The sequence below is a fragment of the Hypanus sabinus genome, chromosome 15 (genome assembly GCF_030144855.1).
Source record: "Hypanus sabinus isolate sHypSab1 chromosome 15, sHypSab1.hap1, whole genome shotgun sequence".
In the NCBI taxonomy this organism is placed as follows: domain Eukaryota; kingdom Metazoa; phylum Chordata; class Chondrichthyes; order Myliobatiformes; family Dasyatidae; genus Hypanus; species Hypanus sabinus.
In genome coordinates this window covers 56,478,153-56,505,116 of record NC_082720.1, presented here as the reverse complement: position 1 = coordinate 56,505,116, position 26,964 = coordinate 56,478,153, and the positions used below count along the sequence as shown (strand labels likewise).

Sequence of the window (26,964 nt, the reverse complement as noted above, 5' to 3'; positions counted from 1 at the left end):
GCCTTTCCCTTCCACAAGCCAACTCAAACAGGAGTCCTTATTGTTAAAGAATACAGCCACAAGGGTAATCTCTAGTATCTGTCTCTTGCCCTTCCCTCCCCTGACTTCTACACACTTAACTGTCTCCCAAGGCCCGAGTATAACTACTTGCCTATCGCTCCTCTCTGTCACATCCTCACTTTTCCAGACCAGACGAAGGTCATCGAGCTGCACCTCCAGTTCTCTAACCTGGTCCCTAAGGAGCTGCAGTTCGACGCACCTGGCGCAGATGTGCCCATCCGGGAGGCTGGGAGTCTCCCTGGTATCCCACATCTTACACTCAGTGGAGAACACCAGCCTCACAGACATGTTTGCTGTTTCTATTCGTCACTGTCAACTTACCTCACCTACACCCGTTACCGCCAAGCCTTAATGAGCCAAAGCCCTATCACTCTGCCTGAGATCGCTCCTCTGATGACCGCTTGGCCAGGCAATGTCTCCCTTTTTTGAGTTAACCTTCCAACTGACAATTGGTGCTCTCGTTATAGCCGCTGATAGGTTACGTACAGTGGACAAACGTGCTCGAAGCTCCCTTTTTAAATAACTGCCGCCGACCTGCAAGAAATCCCTTTTGATAAAGCTCTGTTGAAACCGCTGATAGGCCACATGCAATCCATTTCCATTGTTACTTTTCAGAAGTTCAGACTGGAAGTTCGAGAACGTAATGCTATTGATGTACCAACTGTTGAAGGAACTTCCGGTTTTACATAAGGTTTTCAGCATGTCTTCTCGGAGAAAAAAACAAAAGATTCATTGAGTCCAGCACGGTGACCGCATCTTACCAACCGCAGCAGAAAGCTTTGTTTGTTCTGATTTCCGGAATGTTTGAGACATGGAAAAATCAGTCTATCTTTCTTCTTCATCTATCAATAAATTCGCCATTTTCATTATTTAGTACAGCACAGCATATTTAACGTTAGATTGATAGATTCAGGGATACGAAAAGACGGTAATGGTTAAATTAGCATGCTCATCAGTTAGAACTTTAATTCGGTTGCACTTTTTAAAGGAACTGCGGCAAAAGCGATATCAAATTGCATATCGGAACTCAAGCAAGAGTCGAAATATTGAAGAGTATACGTAAATACATTTGGAATAAAAGAAAACATTGTTCAAAATACATTAGAGTGCCACACTGGTATACTCTGACACATAACCTATTGCTTGCTCTATTGTTTAGTTTTTTGACATACAGTATACGTATAAATTATCAAATTAATTTCGCCGGAGAGTCCTGAAAGTTAAAGGACTCAGCAGTCAACTTGCCTGTGTTGTTCAATAGCTCTCCCCGCCCCCCCCCCCCCCCCGTCCAACGGACCTCACGGAGGCGTTAGACATGACAGTCAGCGGGAACAAACGCCTGGTTTATTCGGTTATTTCTCTTTTCGGAGTGTTCCGGACAACCACCGCCATCCTGCTCGCCTATTTATCGTTTCAAAGATAAGTAGAGGTGGCTGGTAATTAGGTAAATGTTGGTTATGGCGAAATTAACTGGGATGGTTATACGTATGCCATATGTCAAAAAAACTAAACAATGGAGCAAGCAATAGGCTTTGTGATTTCCCATTTTTCTGTTTCCCTTACTAACTATTTGTTAGAGTACAGAAAGTACTAGGCTCACCTGTAGCCCTCTATATTCCTAAGCTCCATGTTCTAAAAGTCTCTTTCCCTACCCTTCTGAGCCATAGGGCCGGTCTCTGTGCCAGAGGCACGGCCACTGTTGCTTTCCCCAAGCAGGTTGTCCCCCACAACTGAATTTCAACAGGAGTACTTATTGTCAAGTGGTACAACAACACGGGTGCTCTCTAGTACCTGACTATTCCCCCTTCCATCTGTCGTTACATACTTGTCTGTCTCCCGTGGCCTCGCTGTGACCAGCTGCATATAATTCCTTTCTATCAACTCCTCGCGCTCCCTGACCAGACGAACGTCATCGAGCTGCAACTCCAGTTCCCTAACTTGGTCCCTCAGGAGCTGCAGCTCGACACACTGGGTGCAGATATGGCCGTCCAGGAAAATGGGAGACACCAGAACTTCCCACATCTGAGACCGAGCACAGAAATCTGGGTTCACGTACTACTTACTTACCGCAATTAACACAAGTAAACCTACCTCGGCTCTTCCCGTTACCGCCTAAGCCCGTTGAGCAAAAGCTCTATTACTCCGCTGCCCGCTGGATGTGGCGGTGTCCTTTTATAAGCATTCCCCGGTCTACTGTCTGACGTCACGCACCTGCGCCGATTTTCCTCTTTTTTATCCCGAGTAGTAAAACTGCCTTCACTCCAGAAATCCTTAGCCGTTTACCCGCAGTCTTCTTGCTCCAAATCATCAGAGGCAGGATTTTGGACATTTGGAGAGGTATAATATGATTAGGAATCATCAGCATGGGTTTGTCAACGGCAGGTCGTGCCGTACTAGTCTGATTAAATTTTTTGTGGATGTGACTAAACGCATTTATGAAGGAAGAACAGTAGATTTAGTGCATATGGATTTCAGCAAGGCATTTGATAATGTAACCCATGCAAGGTTTATTGAGAAAGTAAGGAGGCATGGGATCCAAGGGGACATTGCTTTGTGGATACAGAACAGGCTTTCCCACAGAAGCCAAAGGGTAGTTGTAGATGGGACATATTCTGCATGCAGATCAGTGACCAGTGGTATGTTACAGGGATCGTCGTGATATGCATGAATGAGCCGGATGAGAAAGTGGAGGGATGGGTTGTTAAGTTTGCTGATGACACAAAGGTTGAAGGTGTTGTGGATAGTGTGGAGGGCGGTCAGAGGGTACAGCCGGACATCGGTAGGATGCAATACCGGGCTGAGAAGTGGCAGATGGAGTTCAACCCAGATAAGTGTGAAGAGGTTCATTTTGGTATGTCAAATATGATAGAAGAATATAGTATTAATGTTAAGACTCTTGGTATTGTAAGTATCAAAGGGATCTTGGGGTCCGAGTACATAGGACGCACAAAGTAGCTGCGCAGGTTGACTCTGTGGTTAAGATGGCGTACGGTGTATTGATCTTCATCAATCGTAGAACTGAATTTAGGAGCCAAGAGGAAACGTTGCAGCTATATAGGGCCCTGATCAGATCTAACTTAGAGTACTGTGCTCACTTCTGGTCAACTCACTGCAGGAAGGATGTGCAAGCCATCGCATGGGTTCAGAGGAGATTTACAAGTATGTTGCTTGGATTGGGGAACATGTCTTAGGAGAATAGGTTGAGTGAACTCGGCCTTTTCTCCTTGGAGGGATGGAGGATGAGAGGTTTCCTGATAGAGGTGTATGAGATAATGAGAGGCATTGATAGTGTGGTTTGTCAGAGGTTTTACCCCAGGGCTGAATTGGTTGCCACGATAGGATACAGCTTTAAGGTGCTGCGGAATAGGCACAGAGGAGATGTCAGGGGTAATGTTTTTGCTCAGTGATAGGTCAGTGGGTGGAATGGGCTGCCGCCAAATTTGGTGGAGGCGGATACGATAGGGTCTTTTAAGAGACTTTTGAATAGCCACGTGGAGCTTAGAAACAGAGGGCTATGGGTAAGCCTAGTAATATCTAAAGTTGGAACATGTTCCGCACAAATTGGTGGGCCGAAGGGCCTGTATTGCGGCGTAAGTTTTCTATGTTTTTATTATCACAATCAACTTACCAACCAGAGAGGTAAAACTCACTGTCTATAATTTCAAGGGCTATCTCTATTCCTTTTTTTCTGTAAGGGAACAGTATCTGCAACCCTCCAATCCTTTGGAACCCCTCTCTTCCCCATTGATGATGCAAAGATCATCGCCAGATGATTGCTCAGCAATCTCCTCCCTTGCCTACCACAGTAGCCTGGGGTACAGTTGATCTGATTCCGGCGACTTATCCAACTTGATGCTTTCCAAAACTTCCAGCACATCCTCTTTGTTAATATCTACACGCTCAAGCTTTTCAGTCTCCTGCAATTCATCACTGCAATACCAAGATCCTATTAGAATAGAGGCAGGGAAGATTTTTTTCATTTGTTGTTGTTTTAAGCCAGAACGTACTGAATCTGAGAAATGCTCTGCCACAGATTGCGGTGCAGGCCAAGTCCCTAGGTGTGTTTAAGACAAAAGTTAGTCGTTTCCTGATTGGTCAAGGCACCAAAGGATATTACGGGAAAACAATTGCATGGAGCTGAGCTGGATCCAGGATCAACCATGATGGAATGGAGGACCGGACTCGATTGGCTGAACGGCCTAATTCTGCTCCGACACTTCATGATATTATGGTCTTATGGAAATAAAGTGAAGTAAACTTTTACATTTTTCTACAAGAAGCACCTGACAGGATGAGTTCTTGCGTTATATCGTTTTAATTTCAGATTGGCATATGCGTTGTTCTCTTCTAATTTTATTCCATGAGTCAGCATAATCCTTTGTCATGCATTTCAGCATGTTAACGAATATTTTAATTCAAACCTTAAATATAAATACTTCAAGAACGTCACGGAACACAGGCAGCAGTATAGTTTGTGTAATTAACTCAATTGCAACCATTTTGTGTTAGCAATTCAATGACAAATTGTAGAACTCCCTTCTCAGTTAATAGATGCCACTCTGAAACGGTTAGATTCCACGTGCGACTATATAGTTTTGATCAATAAAACGACTATACTTCACTTAACATGAAACAAGTACTTTGCACAGCCGGAATATTCTCTAGAATAATAAAGTAATAAATCACATTTCATGTTATATAAAAAGTACAGCGAAGCATCTGAGTATTTTTGATGCATGCAAACTTGTAATATAGCATTGGGCTTGGCAAGTGAGAGGGCTGCAAAATGTTATGGTTCTGAAGGCAGACAGACTGAGTACTGGGATAGTCCTAGTAGACTGACTACCTATTCCGTGCCAAAATACAGTAAGGTTCCCTACATTGCAGGTTGTCATATAAAGGTGCCGTGCATATTTTCATGATTGTAACATTAACTGGGGGAACTATATTCTGAGCTGATATGTCTGCCTGTTTATATCCGGCGCCATTGAACAGAAATGCAATCAGAAGAAAGACAATGGAACTGCGACTGAAAATAACCAATAAATAAAGATTTAAGTCAAAGAAATACTTTTTATTTTTCAATAAATTTCTGATTCAGCTGATTGTTTCGATGTTATTCCACAATAAGTTCCTGTGGTGGATACATGATCCAGTGCTTTTCAGGCTTATACGATGAATAAACTTTTCTCGGGGTTCCAGCCGGGTACATATATCGATTATAACCGAAGCTTCGATGGAAAACTCTGCGATCTTTATCAGGATTAATGTCTGGGCCTGTCTAGTCTGTCCCACCTCATCGGTAGTTCTCATCCAATCAGGTATCTGCTCTAGAAACTAAATTTAATGTCTTCCTTAAAGCGAGACTTTACACCCTGTTGGAATTCTTTTTCCTCTAGTTTTGTTTTAATGCTTTCCTTTACTGGACGGTCCCAAACGCCATTGGTGCGGCACGGTTCTTTTATGTGATCGATGTCTGTCCTATGACTATTGTCAAAACAGACTTCTGCTCACGTCAATTTCTGCTATAGATGTCTGAAATAATCAGCAGTGGCAGATCATTGCACCGGCAGGATTTTTACGGTTGCTATTCCACTCTGTGCTCAAGGTGAAATAATTACCGGAGTGTGGGCATTTTGATTCAAGATGATACATTAGCTGATGCGCTGCTGCACATCGGGGGAATGCAAGGCTCACGGGCTTGAACATGAATGCAGAAGTGAAGGGATGAGTTAGTAAACTTGCTGATGACACAAAGGTTGGGATGTTGTGGATAGTGTGGAGGATTGTCAGATGTTTTACGGGGACATCGACAGGATGCAAAACTGTGCTGAGAACTTGCAGCTGGAGTTCACCCAAGATAAGTGTGGTTTGGTTCTTTTTGGTAGGCCAAGCGTGATGGCAGAATATAGTATTAATATAAGGCTCTTGAGAGTGTAGTGGATCACAGGGATCTTGCAGTCCAAGTCCATAGCACACTCAAAGGTGCTGAGCAGTTTGACTCTGAGATGAAGAAGGCATATGGTGAATCGGCCTTGATCAATCGTGGGATTTAACTTAGGACCCAAGAGGTAATGTTGCAGCTATATATCACCCTGGTCAGACCCCACTTGAAGTACAGAAAGGATGTGCTAACCATAGAAAGGGTACAGAGGAAAATTTACAAGGGCGTTGTCTGTATTAGTTAACATGGCTTATGAGAATAGATTGAGTGAACTCGGTCTTTTCTTCCTGCAGCGACGGAGTATGAGAGGTGACCAGATAAAGGTGTATAAGATGACGAGAAACATTGATCATGTATATAGTCAGAAGAAAGTCAGGGCTGAAATGGCTAGCACGAGAGTGCACAGTTTTAAGGTGCTTGGAAGTAGGTACAGAGGAGATGCCAGAGGTAGGTTTTCCATGCAGGGAGTAGTGAGTGTGTGGAATGGGCTACCGGCGACAGTGATGGATGCAGACACTACAGGGTCTTTTTAAGAGACTCCTGGATAGGTACATGGAGCTTTGAAAAACAGCTTGCTATGAGTAACCCTCAGTAATTTCTAAGGTAAGGACATGTTCAGCACAGCCTTGTGTGCCGAAAGGCCTGTATTGTGTAGGTTTTCTATGCTTTATGTTTCTATGGATCTGAAGGGTTTTGAGTTCTTCACAGACAAAAGAGCCCATTGCGTTAATAGTGTTTTTCGTTGGTATAATGCTGTGATATACGGACACAGGCAGCTGTTTGATATGATTGTCCGGAATGAAATACGAATCACTGTAATTCCACAGCAGATCAGCATCGGCCACTGTTACTACGAAGAGCACTATTTTCAGACTCATATGTGTTGTCGAATACTTCAGCGAAGCGTGGAGCGTTACCATCTACATCAGTAAACACAATATGGATGGTTTTATGTATTGATTCTGAAAGTGACCGGAAATTCCAGATTTAACAAGTGTTTTATACTCAGACAAGGTTTCACTGTCCAGCTTTTCACTTACAATTAATTTATAACGATCGGATGATGTTTGGTGCATAAATGGGGCATTGTTTGCTATTTGGCAGCGCACTTGATTCCCGGTAGAGCATACTGTATGATATGGTTTTGTGGCTGATGGCATTTTTATCGTTTCCATCATGCTGCCTGGCCTACTGAGTTCCCAACTTTTTGTGTGCGTTGCTTTGGATTTCCAACAGTGGCATATTTGCTCGTACTTGCCATTTTGTTACTTATCACCAAAACCTATCAGATAAACTTCTTTACTTTCCGGTACTCTACTGATAGTTATGTTCTTCACAAACTTACTAACCAGGTTAACAATGTTTTCCTGCAAACTGCTAATATAACTAATCAACAACAATGAACCTGTCACTGACACAAGCATTAATTCGCCAATCTGAATAGCTAGGCCCCATTACGACTTTCTAACACCTTAACTTAGACAATAAAGTATACAACTGTGTACTTCACCCTGGATCTCTTGTGATCTCACTTTCCAGACTGGCTCGCTATACGGCAACTTGTCCGAGGCTTTGAAAAAGTCAACGTCGACCAGCCTACCGCCATGTCATCACCGATATTCTTCTTCACTTCTTCAGAAAAATAATTATCTAATTTGTGACACACAATTTACCCACCATAAAGTTATTCTAACTATATGTTATATTAAAAAAACCTTCCCTTTGACTGGAATGTAATCACCTTGTATTCCCTTAGGATTAGATTCGAAGAACTGCATGCAAATCAGTGTTTCACCAAGAAGAACAGGTCAATGGTCGATGGCAATAGAAGAAGTAAGTGATTTTCGGTTCACCTTTAAAACCAAGAATTTGAGAAAATGCTGGAAACACATAGCTTCAGTAGTTGGTTGCCAGAACGTGCAATGTTTGGGAGTAGGTGTCAAATGAGAAATAAAAGAGTGTGCAACACTAAAAATACGTAAGAGTAGAAGACTTTTTTGCCGAGTGACAAAATATTGTTCGAATATTTCGGATCATTTTTCGGTGCAGATCAGTGCAAATTGGTTTCATTGTCTAATCTGGCGGAGAGGAGATAATAATCATAGAGAGTGTTGTTCTTCTCTGCCGGAGGATAGGGGCTGAGAGCAAGTCCTATCACCACAATCAGGGATATCCGAAACCTCCGATGCTTAGAATTAAAGACAAATTCAAGCTTTATGTCAACCTAGCTGTTGAAATGCATCGTAAATTTGCCATTCAAATTGACCATATCAGAGACATTAAACTGTCAAACTGTTTTCTCTTCTTACAGTTGTGATCCCAGAATAGAAACAAGGAAAAGAGTTGTTTTTCTTTGTTCCTCAGGTGCAGGTTGATATAGTAGAATGATCAGCTAAGCTGGTACAAATTAATCCCACGAAATAACAGACAGTGCATTGGATACGATTAAAGGAAGTATATTTATGAATCTTAACTAAAGGGTTAGTAAAAAGTAACAAAATAAAACTGTCCATTCTAATTAAATAGTAAAATGCGCACAAGTTGGAGGTCAGCTTGAACTTCTGTGTCACTCACGCACTGGACCTTCGGTCAACGTGAGAATACGCAACAACTTCCGAACATCGCTCCCAATCCATCTCGAAAAATCGGGTCGTTCATCAGATCCTATGCTACGACCGCTTGTCTCCTGCGTCTTCTCGCTTCATCGCCTCTCGAACAAAGTCCATATCCAACCTTATTGACCCTCACTAAGAAAAGCCTCCCGCTAATAGAATGCCACACATTCCACGTTATCCCTTATCTTCAACAATAACTCAAACAGGCTGAAAGTAGAAAAGATTGCTCGGACAGCACTGCTAAATAGATTACCTAAAGCATACCAGTAAAGATGTGCACCAGGCCACTACAATGACAAAATTTTTGCTGGGTCTGGAGGACTTGAGTTATATGGAATGACTGAGTAGGTTATGACTTCATTAGCTGGAACGGAGTAGATTGAGCCCGAATTCGATGGAGATATGTAAAATTATGAGGGGTACAAAGACGGTAAGCGCAAGCACATGTTTCCATTGAGATCGAATCGGACTACAGCTAGATGTCAAGAGTTAAGTTTGAAATTTGAAAAGCTTAAGGACAACAATAGGGAAAACCTCTTCACTCGCAGGGTCAGGAGAGTGTGGACCGAGCTGCCAGCCCAAGTGGTTGCATTCGAGCTAAGTTTCGAAAAGTAGGAAAATTTATTTCAGATGTATGGATGGTAGGGGTATGTAATCTCAGGGTCCCAGTAATGGACGATAGAAATGGGCAGTTTAAATGATTAGACACAGTATAGATGTGACGAAGGCCCCATTACTGTGCTGTACTTTTCTATGACTCGATGCCTCTAATTATTATTACTTCAAGCTCCGCACCACTTCAGCCAACATGTTATCTTGCGGAACTGACCCAATAGCAACCAATTTCTGCACGTGATCCAATGTCATGTAGTGGAATTTAGCTCGGGGAGCACAGATGCCAAACTGACATGGTTTGATTCCGGTTGTTGGAAATTTTATTATTAAAGTTTGCAACAAATGTACTCCTATTTAACTGAAAGAAAAAAAAACTTTGTTCAAAGGGAAAATCTCTGAACTAATCGACTTTGAATAAAGAACAATTCTGAGTATATAAACATTACCGTAAATTTCTTGGGCCTTTCTTGAGGTTACGTATCCTTGTAACTTCACATTAAGCCTCAGAGGTGGGAGACCATGCCATAAAATGTCGTTTTTCCATGACTCTGGAGACGGACACACGGAGAACCGAGGTACTCCTGGCACGCGGACGACCTGGACACTACGAAGATAGCATAGACTGTCCTCCTTTTCAGGCCTTCGATTAAATGTGATCTGCATATCTCCACGTATATTTAAATGCAATGGTACAGGATAGGTTTGCCTGCCCGCCGTATTTCACCATAATGACCAAAGCTTGTGTGGCGAGATCTGTTTCAAAGATTCTGCGCACTGTTCTCATTTTACCAGACGTTCGACCAATGATAATAAAACTGAGATGTGAAGTTTTCACCATTTGGTAAAAGAGCCGCACATTCTCGCCAGAATCTGCATCTGTAGTCAATATCGTGAAGACTAAGTATCCCTGATCCGCTGACTGGGAAAGGATCTTCACCACTGATATTCCACTCTCTGCAGCTGGGAGCAATTACCGGAGTGTTGTCATTTTGATCAGGCAGATGACATTAATTTTTGTGTTTCTACTCAGCAGGGACACTCCACATCTCGGGCTTGAACGTGGATCCGAGTGCTTTTGAGAACCTCATAGTCAAAGAGTGCACCGCGTAAATAGTGGCTTTCAAGAAGTTAATCCTGTCCTATGCTGATCTGGGCATGCTTTGGATATGTCAAAAGAGAGGAGTAGGTAAATGGTGCAGTTCATTGAGTTAAAACTGAAGTATTTAAAAGCTGGTAAGATTTGAATAGAATTCTCCAGAATGGAATAAGACCATAGGAATGCTGATTTAGGTCTATATCGGGCACCGTTACTGCGAAGATATTAGCGCCAAGAGCATTATTTTTAGTGGCATAGATATTATTTCCACAAAGCGTGAAACGTTATCGTGCACATGAATGGGTTTCTTTGTGACAATGAAACTGACCCCGAATTCTCAGATAACATAGTTCAGCTATTGTAACCACACTTTTTAAGAAAGGAGGGAGAAAAAAACGGGGAATTATAGACCGGTTAGTCTGGCATCGGTGGTGGGGAAAATGCTAGAGTTAGTTATCAAAGATGTGATAACAGCACATTTGGAAAGAGGTGAAATCATCGGACAAAGTCAGCATGGATTTGTAAAAGGAAAATCATGTCTGCCGAATCTTATAGAATTTTTTGAAGATGTAACTAGTAGAGTGGATAGTGGAGAGCCAGTGGATGTGGTATATTTAGATTTTTAAAAGGCTTTTGACAAGGCCCCACACAGGAGATTAGTGTGCGAAATTAAAACGCACGGTCATGGGGGTATGGTATTGATGTGGATAGAGAATTGGTTGGCAGACAGGAAGCAAAGGGTGGGAGTAAACGGGACCTTTTCAGAATGGCAGACAGTGAATAGTGGGGTACTGCAAGGCTCAGTGCTGGGACCCCAGTTGTTTACAATATTTATTAACGATTTAGACGAGGGAATTAAATGCATCTTCTCCAGGTTTGCAGATGACACGAAGCTGGGCGGCGGTGTTAGCTGTGAGGAGGACGCTAAGAGGATGCAGGGTGACCTGGATAGGTTAGGTGAATGGGCAAATTCATGGCAGATGCAATTTAGTGTTGATAAATGTGAGATTATCCACCTTGGTTGCAAGAACAAGAAAGCAGATTATTATCTGAACGGTGGCCGATTAGGAAAAGGGGAGGTGCAACGAGACCTGGGTGTCATTGTACACCAGTCATTGAAGGTGGGCATGCAGGTACAGCAGGCGGTGAAAAAGGCAAATGGTAATTTGGCATTCATAGCAAAAGGATTTGAGTACAGGAGCATGGAGGTAATACTGCAGTTGTACAAGGCCTTGGTGAGACCGCACCTAGAGTATTGTGTGCAGTTTTGGTCCCCTAATCTGAGGAAAGACATTCTTGCCATAGAGGGAGTACAAAGAAGGTTCACCAGATTGATTCCTGGGATGGCAGGGCTTTCATATGAAGGAAGACTGGATCGACTAGGCTTATACTCACTGAAATTTAGAAGACTGAGGGGGGATCATATTGAAACGTATAAAATTCTAAAGAGATTGGAAAGGCTAGGTGTAGGAAGATTGTTCCCGGGGTTGGGGAAGTCCAGAACGAGGAGTCACAGTTTAAGGATAAAGTGAAAGCCTTTTAGGACCGAGATGAGGAAAAACTTCTTCACTTAGAGAGTGGTGAATCTGTGGAATTCTCTGCCACAGGAAACAGTTGAGGCTGATTCATTGGCTATATTTAAGAGGAAGTTAGATATGGCCCTTGTGGCTAAAGGGATCGGGGGTATGGAGAAAAAGCAGGTACAGGGTTTTGAGTTGGATGATCAGCCATGATCGTACTGAATGGCGGTGCAGGCTCGAAGGGCCGAACGGCCTTCTCCTGCACCTATTTACTATGTTTTTATGTTTCTATTTTATACTCAGATACCGTTTCACGGAGCAGTGTTTCATTTGTAATTAATTTAGAATAACTGGATGATAGTTGCAGCGTAATGAAGATGTGCTGTGTCCCTTCGCAACGCATTTGAGCGTTTTCTCTAGAATCACGATCCATAGCGTCAATCAAGGTAATCAAAGTTCTCCGCAGAGTATTTTCCGGGATAGTTTTTTTTTGCAACATCACTTTTATCTCCAGTGCTCTGTCATTCTCATCAATGAAGCTAATCAGTGCTTTGAAGAGTCATATATTCGCAGGTGACTCGTAATTATCAACTGTTATATCGAAAGAACAGCAGTTTGTTTCTTCAAAATTTAACGGGCCTTCCACTCGAATCTCTCCGATATTCGGCCACAACACATCCCGCATTCTTTGCAATGTAATAATATCACTGAAACACAACGTTAGCTCTGCATTTAGTCTTTCGTCCAAACCATGTAATTTAACTTTCATCACCATTGCACTTTGTGGTGTTTCTTTTTTTTTTAACATATGATAGTCCTGTAAGTATCATGCTCGAATATTGGTGGATTAACATTAATATCCATTACAGTAATGAAAATCCAAGCTATTCCGATTATTTGAGCGATCTCACTGTCCGTAGCCGTAAGTAACATTTGAAAGTATGACCGCAGCTCTGGGTCCAAAGATTCATCCAAACAGTAGCTCAGCAGTGTTCAGTTTTTTCTGTGTTTACAGTGTTCTCAGATTAAACTCGAGCTTACGGTGCAATTTATGGCAAGTTATGCAAAAGTCGGGATCTTCCGCGCCTTTCCGACGAAAGTGGATACCTGGCGGAATCGCTTTGGGTATCTGAACTGCAATGCTGCTGTCACGGAACGTAGACGAGTTGCTGTTCGCATCTCGAATTTCAACTTCCACGCGATGCAAATCCAGCGGATTTTCCAGTATAATTTCCAAGGGTATAGTACGCGTATTTGCTTGTCCCTTCCTGGTGGATTCTTCAGGAATAGGCAAAAACCTACTATCTAAATTAGCCTTCATATTCTGTCCTCTGTTAACAGCGCTAAACTGAAATATACCAGTTGAGAATTGCAGTATATACAATAACAAATCCAGAGTGATATTCCCAATATATGTCTCTTCCTCCATTTCATCGGAAACAGAATAACGAATTTTCCTGGTAATTAGATACACTACACAAAGGAGAAACAGGCAAAGTAATTCAGTCTCGGTGGAGTCGACATGGTTCTGTATTCGATTGCTTTCCACGACTAGGCCTCCGCTTGGTTGATCCACAATGCTGGTACCCCCACGAAATATAATTAAATAGACATATCTTGTAAAGATGAATGTATGCTAAAATGTTGGAGTCGATTGTTAAGAATGTGGTGTCGAGGTAGTTGGAGGTCCATGACAAAATAAGCTGTAGCCAGTATGGTTTCCTCATGGGAAAATGTTACCTGACAAAACTGCTGGACTTTTTTAAAGAAATAAGAAGCGGGACAGACAAAGGTAAATCAGTTGATGTTGTGTACTTGAATTTTCAGAAGACCTTTGTCAAGGTGTCTCACATGAGATTGTTTAACAATTTACCAGCCCATGGTACTACACGAAAGATTTTAGCATGGATAAAGCAGTGGCTGATTGGCACGAAGCAAAGAACGGGGGAAAGAAAACCTTTTTCTGGTTGGCTGCAGTGACTAGTCGTATCCCACAGGAGTTGTGTTGGGAATGATTTGTCGTGGTCCGTTCCGGGGTCCGCCTTCCGGTCCGCAGGGATCCGGACTCCAGGTCCTCCTGCTAACCTTTGTTTCGGTTGGACTAAACCATAAACACCTGACGCTCATCTTGTTGGCTGGGAATATAAGGATTGAGTGTGGTTGGGGGAGTCGTCTTGTCAAGCTTCGCATGGAGCAAATGACCGGTGGAAGCCTGGGGGTCACTTGACATCTTCAGGCTGCGTTGAGAAACCATTGCTTCTTGGAGCCTTACTGTCCGAGGCAGAGCTCTCATTGCGGTATGGATTCGGTCGTTTCCCGTGCCAGCTGGGTGGCCGTCAGCCACTCCGAGCTAGATAGGAACCCAATAGTTTCCGTTCCCAGCCAAGGTTGCTGGCCATAACGGCTACTCGGAGCAGTCCCGATGCACAGATGGAACAGATGGAACTGTCTGTCGTTCTTCGGTGTTTGTCTCTTCCTGTCCTCGCCTCCGTGGAGTAAGTCAGGCTGTTTTGCCGTTGCCCTGTGGGGGAAATCTCTCTTGTCTTGTCCTCGCCTCCGTGGGGTAACTCGGGCCATTCTGCCGTTGCCCTGCGAAGGAAATCTGTCTTATAGACAATAGACAATAGGTGCAGAAGTAGACCATTCGGCCCATCGAGCCTGCACCGCCATTTTGAGATCATTGCTGTTCATCTATCAGTACCCGGTTCCTGCCTTGTCCCCATATCCCTTGATTCCCCTACCCATAAGATAACTATCTAGCTCCTTGAAAGCATCCAAAGAATTAGCCTCCACTGCCTTCCGAGGCAGTGCATTCCAGACCCCCACAACTCTCTGGGAGAAGAAGTTTTTCCTTAACTCTGTCCTAAATAACCTACCCCTTATTCTCAAAGCATGCCCTCTGGTACTGGAATCTCCCAGCATCTGGAACATATTCCCTGCCTCTATCATGTCCAATCCCTTAATAATCTTACATGTTGCAATCAGATCCCCTCTCAATCTCCTTAATTCCAGAGTCTACAAGCTCAGTCTCTCCAATCTTTATGCGTAAGACAGCCCTGACATCCCAGGAATTAACCTCGTGAATCTATGCTGCACTTCCCGTACAGCCAGAATGTCCTTCCTTAACCCTGGAGACCAAAACTGTAGACAATACTCCAGGTGTGGTCTCACCAGGGCCCTGTACAAATGCAAGAGGATTTCCTTGCTCTTGTACTCAATTCCCTTTGTAGTAAAGGCCAACATTCCATTAGCCTTCTTCACTGCCTGCTGCACTTGCTCATACACCTTCAGTGACTGATGAACAAGGACTCCTAGATCTCGTTGTATTTCTCCCTACCTAACAGAACACCGATCAGATAATAATCTGCCTTCCTGTTCTTACTCCAAAAGTGGATACCCTCACACTTATTCACATTAAACGTCATCTGCCAAGTATCTGCCCGCTCACCCAGCCTATCCAAGTCACCTTGAATTCTCCTAACATCCTCATCACATCTCACACTGCCACCCAGCTTAGTATCATCAGGAAACTTGCTGATGTTATTCTCAATGCCTTCATCTAAATCGTTGACGTAAATCGTAAACAGCTGTGGTCCCAATACCGAGCCCTGTGGCACCCCTCTAGTCACCACCTGCCATTCCGAGAAGCACTTTGTCTTGTCTTGTCTTCGCCTCCATGGGGTAAGTCAGACCGTTCTGCCGTTACCCTGCATGGGGAATCTGTCTTTTCTTGTCTTTGCCTCCGTCGGGTAAGTCCGGCCGTTCTGCTGTTACCCGACTGTCCTGCCCCATCTTGGTATGGTGTGAAAGGTGAGTCCCGGTTTGTCCAAGGAGAAGTCCTGGCTGTATCTCTATATACAGTTCCTAGTCTGCCTCCAAACTCAAGACAAACCTCGACCCCAGCCTCAAGCCAAGCCTCAAAACCCCAGCCTCAAGCCAAGCCACAAGACCCCAGCATCAAGACCCAAGACCGCAAGTCTCTAGCCAAGCCTCGTCCCGACCGAGCCGGTGTCTGGGGGTCCGAGCCCGATGCAAGACCCAGCTTCTAGATCCTTGTCCAGTCTCACGCTCGAAGTCCATCTCAGGTTCCTTGTTCCCAGTTCCTCGTTCAGCCCTGTTCCTAGGACTACAGTGTCTCCATTCTATATTTGGGTCCTGATGCAACACCCCCGTATGACATGATTCTTCTTCTGTTGCAGATAATGAAACTGATGGTTATGTTAAAGAGTTTGAAAATGATACAAAGATAGGCGGACGAACAAATAGTTTTGAGGGAATTGACCAGAAAATGAAGGGCTTAGACAGATCAGAAAAATGAGCATACAGGTGGCAGATGGAATAGAGTGTCGGGAAAGTGTATAATCAGATACTTTGGTAGAAGAAGTGAAAGAACTTACTTTCTGATTTGAGAGAAGAATCAAAAATGATGCGCAAAGGAACTTGAAAATTCTTGTACAGGATTCGCTAAAGATCAGTTTGAAGTACAGTCTGTGGTGAAGAATGCAAATATAATATTCAGATTTATTTCAGGACGATTAGAATAAGAATCAAGGATGTAGTGCAACTTCAGAAAGGACTGATGAGTATTGTCCGCAATCTTGGGTCCGTTTTGCTGGAAAAAATGTGGTGAAACTGCAAAGGGTTCAAAGGAGGTTCACGATAATGATTGCAGAATTGAAGTGATCGTCATACGAAGAGCATTTGATGGTTCTGGGTTTTTATACACTAGAGTCCTGAGGAATAGCGGGTGCCCTGAAGGAAACGTATCAAATAGTGAAAGGCCTTGATAAAGAGGATGTGAGGAGGGCGTTGCCTACGGCGAGAGAGTCCAAGGCCAAAGCACACAGCTTCATAGTAGAGGGTCATCCTCTTAGAACGGTGATGACGGGTAATATCTTTAGTCAGAGAGTGGTGAATCTGTGGAATTCGTTGCCATATGCAGCTGGGAAGCCTAAGTCTTTGTGCATATTTAAGGCAGAGGTTTATAATTTCTTGATTAGTCAGGGCATGAAAGGTTACGAGCAGAAGGCAGAGAGGAAAAATGGGACAGCCAAAGTGAAATGACGGGGCAGACTGGAATGGGCCAAATATCGTAATAGTGCTCCGATTTCTAATGGTCTTATGGTCTTATCTCAACCAACAGGTGATTCCATTGTCTCCTCTTAACTCCATTCGGAGATTTGGAGCAAGAAGGCTGCAAGTGAAGGGCTAAGGATTTCCGTAGCGAAGGCATTTTTCCTACTCGTGGTAAAGACAGGCAAGACGGCGCTGGGACGTGACGTCAGCCACCAGAGCGGGAAAAAGTTTAAACCGATGACCGCCATATCTAGAGGGCAGCGGAGTGAGGAGTGGCAGAGTGATAACGCTTTGGTTCAACGGACTTAGGCATTAACGAGGCGAGATAGGTCTACCTGTGTTAATTGCGGAAAGGAAGTATGTGTGTGAGGCTAGTTTACTCTGCTTGGTGTCAGATGTGAGAGGTCCTGGAGTCTACCAGCCTCCTGGACGGCCATATCTGCACCCGATGTGTCGAGCTGCAGCTCCTAAGAGACCGCGTTAGGGAATTGGAGCTGCAACTCGAAGACCTTCGTCTTGTCAAGGAGAGCAAGGAGGTGATAGAAACGAGTTATAGCCAGGTAGTCACACCATGTCCAGGGGAGACAGACAAGTGGGTAACAGTCAGGATAAGGAAGGGGAAGTGTCAGGTACTAGTGCAGACCACTGTGGCTGTACCCCTGGGCAATAAGTACACCTGTTTGAGTACTGCTCGGGGGGAGTTTCCCTGGGGGAAGCAACAGTGGCCGTGCCTCTGCCACAGCGTCCGGCCCTGTGGCTCAAAGGGGTACGGAAGGGTAGAGTAAGGCAGTAGTGACAGGGGGTCTATAGTTCGCCGGTCACACAGGCGATTCTGTTGACACAGGAAAGACACTCCGATGGTACTGTGCCTACCAAGTGCCAGTGTCCGGGATGCTTGAGATCTCGTACACGATATTCTGCAGTGGAAGGGAGAAAAGCCAAAGGTCGTGGTGCATGTGGGTACCAACGGCATAGGTAGGAAAAGGGAAGATGTCCTGAAATCAGACTACAGGGAGTTAGGAAGGTCGTTGAGAAGCAGGACCGCAAAGGTAGTGATCTTGGGATTACTGCCTGTGCCACGTGACGGTGAATATAGGTGACGGATAAATGCGTGGTTGAATGATTGGAGCAGAATGCAGAGATTCAGCATTCTGGATCATTGGGTCCTCTTTTGGGGCAGGTATGACCTATACAAAAAGGACTGATTGCACAACAAACCCAGGGGGACCAATATCCTGACCGAATGTTTGCTAGAGGATACTGGGGAGTGTTTAACCTAGAATGGCTGGGGGTGGGGACCGAACTGAAGAGACGTTGGAAGATCCGGTTAGGTCACAAATAGAGAAAGCTTGGAGACAGTGTGTGAGGGAGGATAGGCTGGTGATGGAGAAGGGACGCGCTCAGACAGTCGGTTTCAGATGTGTCCATTTTAACGCAAGGAGTATTATGAAGAAAGTTGATGAGGTTAGAGTGTGGATCAGTACTTGCAGCTCTGAGGTTGTGGCAATTACAGAGACTTGGATGGCTCAGGGACAGGATTGGTTACTTCAAGTGACGGGTTTTAGAAGTTGCAGAAGGGAGAGGGAAGGAGGCAAAAGTGTGGGAGCGTGGCACTGTTGATCAGAGATAGTGTTGCGGCTGCAGAAAAGGTGATCGTCATTGAGGGATTGTCTATGGAGTCTCTGCGAGTGGAGGTTAGGAACAAGAAGGAGTCAAAAACTTTTCTAGGTATTTTTTACAGGCCGGCCAATGGTAACAGGAATTTCGAGTACCAGATAAGGAAACAGATACTGTAAAGTTGTAATAATAACAGAGTTATCGTGATGGGAGATTCTAATTTCCCAAATATCGATCAGCATCTCCCTAGAGCAAGGGGTTCAGTTTGATAGGTGTGGTCAGGAAGGTTTCTTGACAGAATTTGTAGATAAGCCTACAAGAAGGGAGATTGTACTTTATTTGTTGTTCGGAAATGAAGCTGGTCAGGTGTCAGATCTCTCAGTGCGAGACCAGTTTGGAGATAGTGATCATAATTCTATCTCCTTTACAGCAGCATTGGAGAGAAATAGGAACAGACAAGTCAGAAAAAAGCATTTCATTGGAGTAAGGGGAATTATGAGGCAATCAGGCAGGAAATTTGAAGCTTAATTTGGGAATAGATGTCCTCAGGGAAAAGTACAGAAGAGATGTGGTAAATGTTCAGGAGATGTTTGTCTAGAATTTTGCATAGGTACATTCCATTGAGAAAGGGATGTTTTGGTAAGGAACAGGAACCGTGGTGTACAAAGACTGTAGTATATCTAGTCAAGAAGAAAAGAAAAGCTTACAAAAGGTTCACAGAGCTAGGTAAAATGAGAGATTTTGAAGAATATACGGTTAACAGGAAAGTGCTTAAGAAAGAAATTAGGAGAGCCAGAAGGGGCCATGAGAAGGCCTTGAAGGGCAGGATTAAGGAAAGCCACAAGACATTCTGTAAGTATGTGAAGAGCAAGAGGATAACACGTGAAAGGATAGAAGCTCTCAAGTGTGATAGTGGGAAGTGTGTGTGGAGCCAGAGGAAATAGCAGAGGTACTTAATGAATACCTTACTTCAGTATTCACTATGGAAAAGGTGCTTGGTGATAACAGTGACAACTTGCAGCAGATTGAAAAGCCTGAGCATGTAGATTCAAAGAAAGAGAATGTACTGGAGCTTTTGGAAAACATTAAGTTGAATAGTTCGCAGGGCCCAGATGAGATGTACCCCAGGCTACTGTGGAAGACGAGGGAAAAGACTGCTGAGGTTCTGGCGATGATCAATAGGGTTCAGCGTCAATAGGGTTCAGTGTCAATAGGGTTCCGGAGGTTTGCAGCTGTTGTTCGCTTATTCAAGAAGGGGAGTAGAGATAGCCCAGGAAATTATAGACAAGTGAGTATTACTTCAGTGGTTGGTAAGCTGATGGAAAAGATCCTGAGAGGCAGGATTTATGAACATTTGGAGAGGTATAATATGATAAAGAATAGTCGGCATGGCTTTGTCAAGGGCAGGTCGTGGCTTACGGGCCCGACTGAAATTTTTAGGATGTGACTAATCACATTGGTGAAGGAAGAGCAGTAGATGTAGACTGCATTGATTTCAGCAAGGTATTTGATAAGGTACCCCATGCAACGGTTATTGGGAAAGTAAGGAGACATGGGATCCAAGGGGACATTGCATTATGGATCCAGAACTGGCTACCCCACAGAAGCAAAAGAGTGGTTGTAGACGCGTCATATTCTGCATGGAGGTCAGTTTCCAGTGCTGTGCCTCAGGGATCTCTGTGACACTTACTTTTCGTGATATATATAAATGACTAGGATGAGGAAGTTGAGGGATGAGTTAATAAGTTTGCAGATGACACAAAGTTTAGAGGTGTTGTGGATAGTGTGGAGAGCTGTCAGATGTTACAGGGTGACATTGATAGGATGCAAAACTGGTCTGAGAAGTGGCAAATGCAGTTCAACCCAGATAAGTGTGAAGTGGTTCATTTTGGTTGGTCAAATATGATGGCAGAATATAGTATTAATGGCAGCAAACTTGTCAGTGTGCAGGATCAGAGTGATCTTGGTGTCCGAGTCCATACGAAGCTCAAAGCAGCTGCGCATGTTGAACCTATGGTTAAGAAGGCATACGGCGCATTGGCCTTCATCAGTCGTGCAACTGAGTTTAAGAGCCGAGAGGTAATGTTGCAGCTATATAGGACGCAGTTCAGACCCCACTTGGAGTCCTGTGCTCAGTTCTGGTCGCCTCACTAAAGAAAGGATGTGGAATCCATAGAAAGGCTGCAGAGGAGATTTCCAAGTATGTTACCTGGATTGGAAAGCAGGCCTTATGAGAATAGATTGAGGAAACTCGGCCTTTTATCCTTGTAGCGACTGAGGATGAGAGGTGATCTTATAGAGGTGTATAAGAAGATGGGCTGCATGATCATGTGTATAATCAAAGTTTTTTCCCCCCAGGCTGAAATGGTCGCACAAGAGGACATAGATTTAAGTTGCTGGGGAGCAGGTACAGAGGAGATATCACTGGTAAGTTTTTTTTTACGCAGAGTGTGATAGGTGCGTGGAATGGGATGACGTCAATGGTAGTGGAAGTGGATACAATAGTGTATTTTAAGAGACTTTTGGATAGGTACATAGAACTTAGTAAAATAGAGGGTTGTGTGTAAGACTAGTAATTTCTAAGGTAGGAACATGTTTGGCATAACTTTGTGGGCCGGAGGGTTTGTATTTTGCTGTAGGTTTTCTATGTTTCTATGTTTATTATTTGCAGGAGAGGAGTCTGGTGTGGTTTTCTGCTCCCGTAAACTATCCACTTCAAGGATTGATGTGCTGTTGTTGTTTTTTTCTTCTCTATGTTTCTATAATAAAAACGCGAGCCCCGCTCACCTTTCTCGTCGATGCTGGAACTTTATTCTGCAATGTTGTCAGCGCAAGGGATCTATCTGTTCTCTTCAGATACTCATTGGTAAACAGCGACAGAACCTGCACTTTTCAGCAATCACGGGAAAACCTGCAGATGCTGTAAATACAATCGAGCACACGAACAATGCTGGAGAAACTCAGCCGGCCAGGCAGCATCTATGAAAACGAGGAAGATGTCACCGTTTCGGGACGAGACCCGTCATCAGGATAATTAGAGCAATAATTCTTAATACTACACTCTTATATTAAAAGGTTAATGGTGTACAACCATAAGTCTTAGTTATTTGATATATGTTCAATAGTTGGGTTCATTATTTTGGTCTGCAAATTACTCTCCTCAGCCTTGCTGTTGGATTATGAGCGACCGAAATTCTATGTTCTTGGAGCAGTGGGGCCGTCATTTCCCAGATATATCGAAATTATTGAAGGAGAACCCGTGAGCTGCTTTTTTCTCTGGTGCGTTATTGACTTTAGAGGCTACTTCGCATAAAACTCCGTGGGTATATCTATATTGCGAATAGTTTAAAGAGCTGTTTCGCCTCTTTATTCTTTACTTCCGCCGTGCTGCATTGTTTCTCTGCTCTTCGGAACAGAGCTTTGATACAGCTCTTTTTGTGTGCATTTGGGAGTGGTTACATTGATAATTTAGGATCTGAACTGTATGCGTTCCCTTCCGATTCCCATAAAGACAAAGAGGGGATCAAGTTTGACTGGATATCAGAGAAAATCAAGGCTCAAGCAAACACACGTTATGAAAGATTATTTCTACAAACGTAGATTTCCGCCATCAGTTTTGAAAACAGACACGTTGATCTCAAAAGCAAACAGGAGGAAATCTGCAGATGCTGGAAATTCAAACAACACACACTAAATGCTGGTGGAACACAACAGGCCAGGCAGCATCTATAAGGAGAAGCACTGTGGACGTTCGGGCCGAGACCCTTCATCAGTCCCGATGAAGGGTCTCGGCCCGAAACCTCGACAGTGCTTTTCCTTAAAGATGCTGCCTGGCATGTTGATCTCAATCTATTTATGAGACAATGCGGTCAAACTTCCAAACCAAAACACACAAAATTCTCTACGCAGCAAATTGCCAACTAGACTTCTTCCCTTCTTCACAATTGATTTTCCGAAATGATTTCCAATCAGCTGATCGATAGGTGTATATAGGACAAGCATTTAGAGGACATGCAGCAATTCACAGCGCACTGATCATGTTTCATAGTATAGTGACGAAACGTTTCCAAGAAAATAGCCAAGCTCGGAGGGCAACTCAATCAATCCACCAGACACATTACTGTTGTTACGATATTAGCTAAATGTTCTTCTTGATATCAAAATTTAGACTATGTGCTCACAATCGTCTCCATAATATAGTTTATTTTTGACATTGCTCCAATTCAATGTATGTCGAACTCAATTTTGTTTTTAAAATAACTCGAGGCATTATTTCACTATTCTGGATTTATTTTTTGACTTACGTTAACTTATTTTTGTGCTCCAAGATACAGGTTTCTACATTAAGGCTTTATGATTCTTTAGAAAATTGCCATCATTAATACTGTGACATGCAGATTTGTTTTTTGTTTTTCTTTATAAATGTGGGATGTAGTTGATCCCACAATGAATTCCAAACGGTATTAAAAACCCCCAATTCTGAACACTCTCAGCAGGCTATCCGTCATCAGTGAGTAAAGAAGGAACCAACCACTTAATTATGGGACAGGGTATCAGATCTGGGAAAGAAAGAAAATGAATTAATTTTGAATAACACCAAAGATGAACACCACAAGGCAGAAAACAGAAATGTCTATCAGGAGTTTTACTTGGAACCAGCAATAATAGATGTGGAATGGAGTCAGGATATTATCGGAAAACAACAGAGATTATTAACACTCAAACAGAAACATAGAACTTTATATAAGCGACTAAATTAGAACGAAGTTAACAGCGCTATGCGTCTATTGTTAAACAAACGGTTAAATTTAGAAACAATTTTTAACAGTCTTACTGGAGCACAGTCTTAGAATGTCAGTTCAAAAGGTTTCAGGGATTCACGGGGGAACTGATAGGAAAGACTTTTAGATTCGATATGCAGCGAAGAGGCGATCTTGAAGACGGAGATTCAAAATACAGCGAAGAAGCGAGTCGCGCAGAATTACGACGAAGACGGCCACCGTACCTTTCCGAAGGAGGTTCGGCAGACACATAATACCCAAAAAGTGAGAATTTCATCACGTAACTGATAGGAGAAGTCCCTTTTCCAAGACTGGTCACCACACACCCGAGACTTTTCAGGGTTTACCAAAGTGGATGCCAAAATTCCACGTTTGGATTATCAAGTTCCACGACATTCGTAGTAACTCCAACAGTGAATTGCCACGGTGTTGCCATCGCCAGAGAACCCCCTCCTATAGATTAACTACACTTCCGTATTCGAATGGAATCAAACTCGCCCTTACGGACTACTTGGAGAGAGTCCAAACAGTGATCTCTTTGTCACTAGGTTTCTTCTGTTTCAAACCCTCTCTCTCTCCTCTTCTCTTCAACTGTCCGCAGCCGCAGCACCCGTGGGGATCGTTTATCAATAGTCTGAATCGATCTCAACTCACCCCTTTGGGCTACTTGGAGAGTTTAAACCAGCGATCCCACGCACTGGTGTCTCTCCATGATCGAAACCATACTCGACTCTGCGGAGCAATCTGCGTTGCTACTTTTATACTGTTGGGGTAGGTCATCGTATGACATTCACAGAAACAAAGTTCCAGATTTCTAGTACATTTCGTACCGTCTAAGTTGTTGAAACTGGGGTTCATAACAGAAAACAAGAGCAAGTAGGGATACATAGCGAATGCAGCAGCAATTAGGATTATCTTATATTTCTTTGGCTCAACAGTGTATCCCTAAGAGCAAAGCGGTGGAAGAACTGGAGGAACCAAATGTGCAGACTGAATGGTCGACTTCTGGAAGTGCTAAAGAATGGAAGGATCCTTGGGTACAAGCATACATGCATGCAATCTCCAGTCTATGGAAACAACAGCAGAAAGGGATACTGTGGAAGGTGTATGTTTTGTTTGCCTTCGTCAATTGAGACACTAAATATAAGAGCAGCATTTGCACAAAACGTTGCTTAAGCCACTTTCAGAAACATCAGAAGACAGAAAAATTCTAGGGCAGAAGCACAAATTATGTCTGAGTATTTATTGCTTGAGTTATATGAAGATATGTTTGGTAAATGAGCTAGGTATACTTTCTTTGAGCGATGGAAGCTGAGAATAGTTTATATTTGCATACAAAGTTTGTTACAGATAAACTTTCATTTCCAATGCTATTCCCTGTATAAAACAAGGATAAATAAGTTCGAGGTGAAAGTATAAGGATTTAAGTGGAACTGATAGGAAAGCAAGTTGGTGTTTGATAATTAGTTTGACACCAACTTTGTAACAAAATAGGCAAGTTGTTTTTCGCCACTTTTGATTTTGAGCCACATTTACAAAATGCAGGAAATATTTATCAACTTCAGTTTCCTCAAATGGAGGTAACAATCTGACATCCCTACTGGCATCAAACCTCTCATTAGTGCCAGTAGGAGCCGTCGCAGGAACTTCCCTGACGAGCCTTAACTGCGCTAGCTGTAACTCCGCGTTTAATGGGTTCTTCTCAAACTTCACTTTTTTTTCATTTTCCATAGCTTCAAACCGCCTCTGTTTTTTAGCTTCCTCTGCCTCGAACTGTTGCTTTAATTTTTTTCTATCTGATACTGGCACCCAGGCTCATCAAATTTACCCTCTAGAAACAATTCCAACTCCTCCATTGCAAACACATTCTCGGATACATAATACACGGCTATTATCCTCTGCATCTGTGCACTCCTCATTGACGATTTCATCTTAGTAAGTTTTAATTTTTTAGCAATACACAAGAAGTCAAACGTTCTGACGTCTTTATCTCATATGAGTTTAACTCATCAGGGATACATTTTTTTTTAGTTCCTCAATCAAAACCAACTCTTTCAAGTGAAAATAATCACTTCGGGCGTCCTCTAATGCCACAGAGGTTGGTGCCTCCATAAATTTACCAACATCTAATGCTACTGATTTTCCCTCACACAAGTGAATCCAAAAGGGATTTCCCCAATCAAATTGGCATTTGATCAATCTATAAGCTCCAAATTTGTTCATATCTTGGATGCGGGCCATAATTTTATTACGTACACGCAAGGATTTAAATAAACCAGCAGCAATAGACCACGCCTACAGTCTGGTTTTGATGTTAAAAAACACCATTTATTAGTAACTACTTAATATAGTAACATAAAACAAGTAATTCAAAAGTTAGCAGTGCTATGCATATATGTGTGGCTAAATCTAATTCCATAACTCATTTAAGCTCGGTGGCAAGGTTTAAAGTCTTAAGATGGTAATGTAAAAAAGTTCAGTTCAATGCACGGAGTTGGTGGGGGGAGAAGAGAGAGGAATGTGTAAGCCAAAGTGAAATACACAATAGGAGATGAACAAATAAACAAATGCCGTTGGTTTTCCTTCGTCGGACTCCGAATCCACTCTTCAGTTAACCAAACGTAGCTTATCACAAAGGGTACCTCTTCGAGGGAAAACTATCACCCAGGCAAGGGTAAACACACCACTATTCTCCACAGGGTCAGCCATTCTACTCACCGTGATAGCTACTTAGGTTTCTCCTACACCTTGTCTTCCAGGGTAACCTCATGCCTTCTTTTAGCCCTCCTGATTGTTTTCTTTAAGTGTTACCTTGCATTTCTTATACTCCATTAGCATTTCTTCCTACTTACCTAAAACTGCAACGCTCCTCCTGATTTTCTTTCTTAAACAGGGCCTCAATATCTCTTGAAAACCAAGGTTCCCAACGCCCTCTATCTTTACAATTTATTCTGATAGGCACTTGCAAGCTTTCTACTCTCAGTATTTCACTTTCTGAAAGGATTTGGCAGATATCATCAAGATTGCCCTTTCTCCCGTTTAGAATTTTAACCCATGGACCAGACCCATCTTTTTTGTATGTTTACTATAAATCTAAACTTCTGCTACGTGCCCTGGCTCATTCCCTAATAGTAAATGATCTATCACGTATTCTTCCGTTGGGGCTTCCAGGTACTGATTAAGGTAATCTTTTTTGAACACAGTCTGTCCTGACTGAGCAGTGCAGTGACATTTTCCCACTCTGGTAAAGCCACCCGTCCTCCACTAATCCTTTCTGTCCCGCACATAGCATCTGAACCCCGGCATACTGAGCTGCCAGTCTTGCCACTCCTGCAAACATGTCTCCGCAATTCCAAGTACTGATCTTTGCCTTGAGTTCATCTGCCTTTCCTGTGATGCTTCTTATATTCAAATATTCGCAGTTCATGACAGTAGTAGCACGATGCTCAACGTTTTTTTCTTCAGCCGTTGTCCGAATTCTTAACAGCATCTGTTTCCACAACCTCTTTCCTAACTGCTCTGTTACTCTGGCTCCCATCCCCCTACCATACTAGTTTAAACCCCACGGTATAACACCATCAAACCTTCCGCTATGATGCTCGCCCGATTCTAGTTTAAGTATAAGCCATGTATTCTGTAC

The 26,964-nt window shown here is 43.2% G+C and overlaps 1 protein-coding gene across 1 annotated transcript in view; it reads right to left on the bottom strand.

Moving 5' to 3' along the window:
- The window catches only part of LOC132405240 (uncharacterized), a 39,439-nt gene that overhangs the window by 7,370 nt on the left and 5,105 nt on the right, over positions 1-26,964 (bottom strand). The window contains exon 2 of the mRNA XM_059989925.1: positions 547-764. Coding sequence (XP_059845908.1) covers positions 547-764 — 218 coding nt within the window. The remainder of the gene's footprint in view (positions 1-546; positions 765-26,964) is intronic.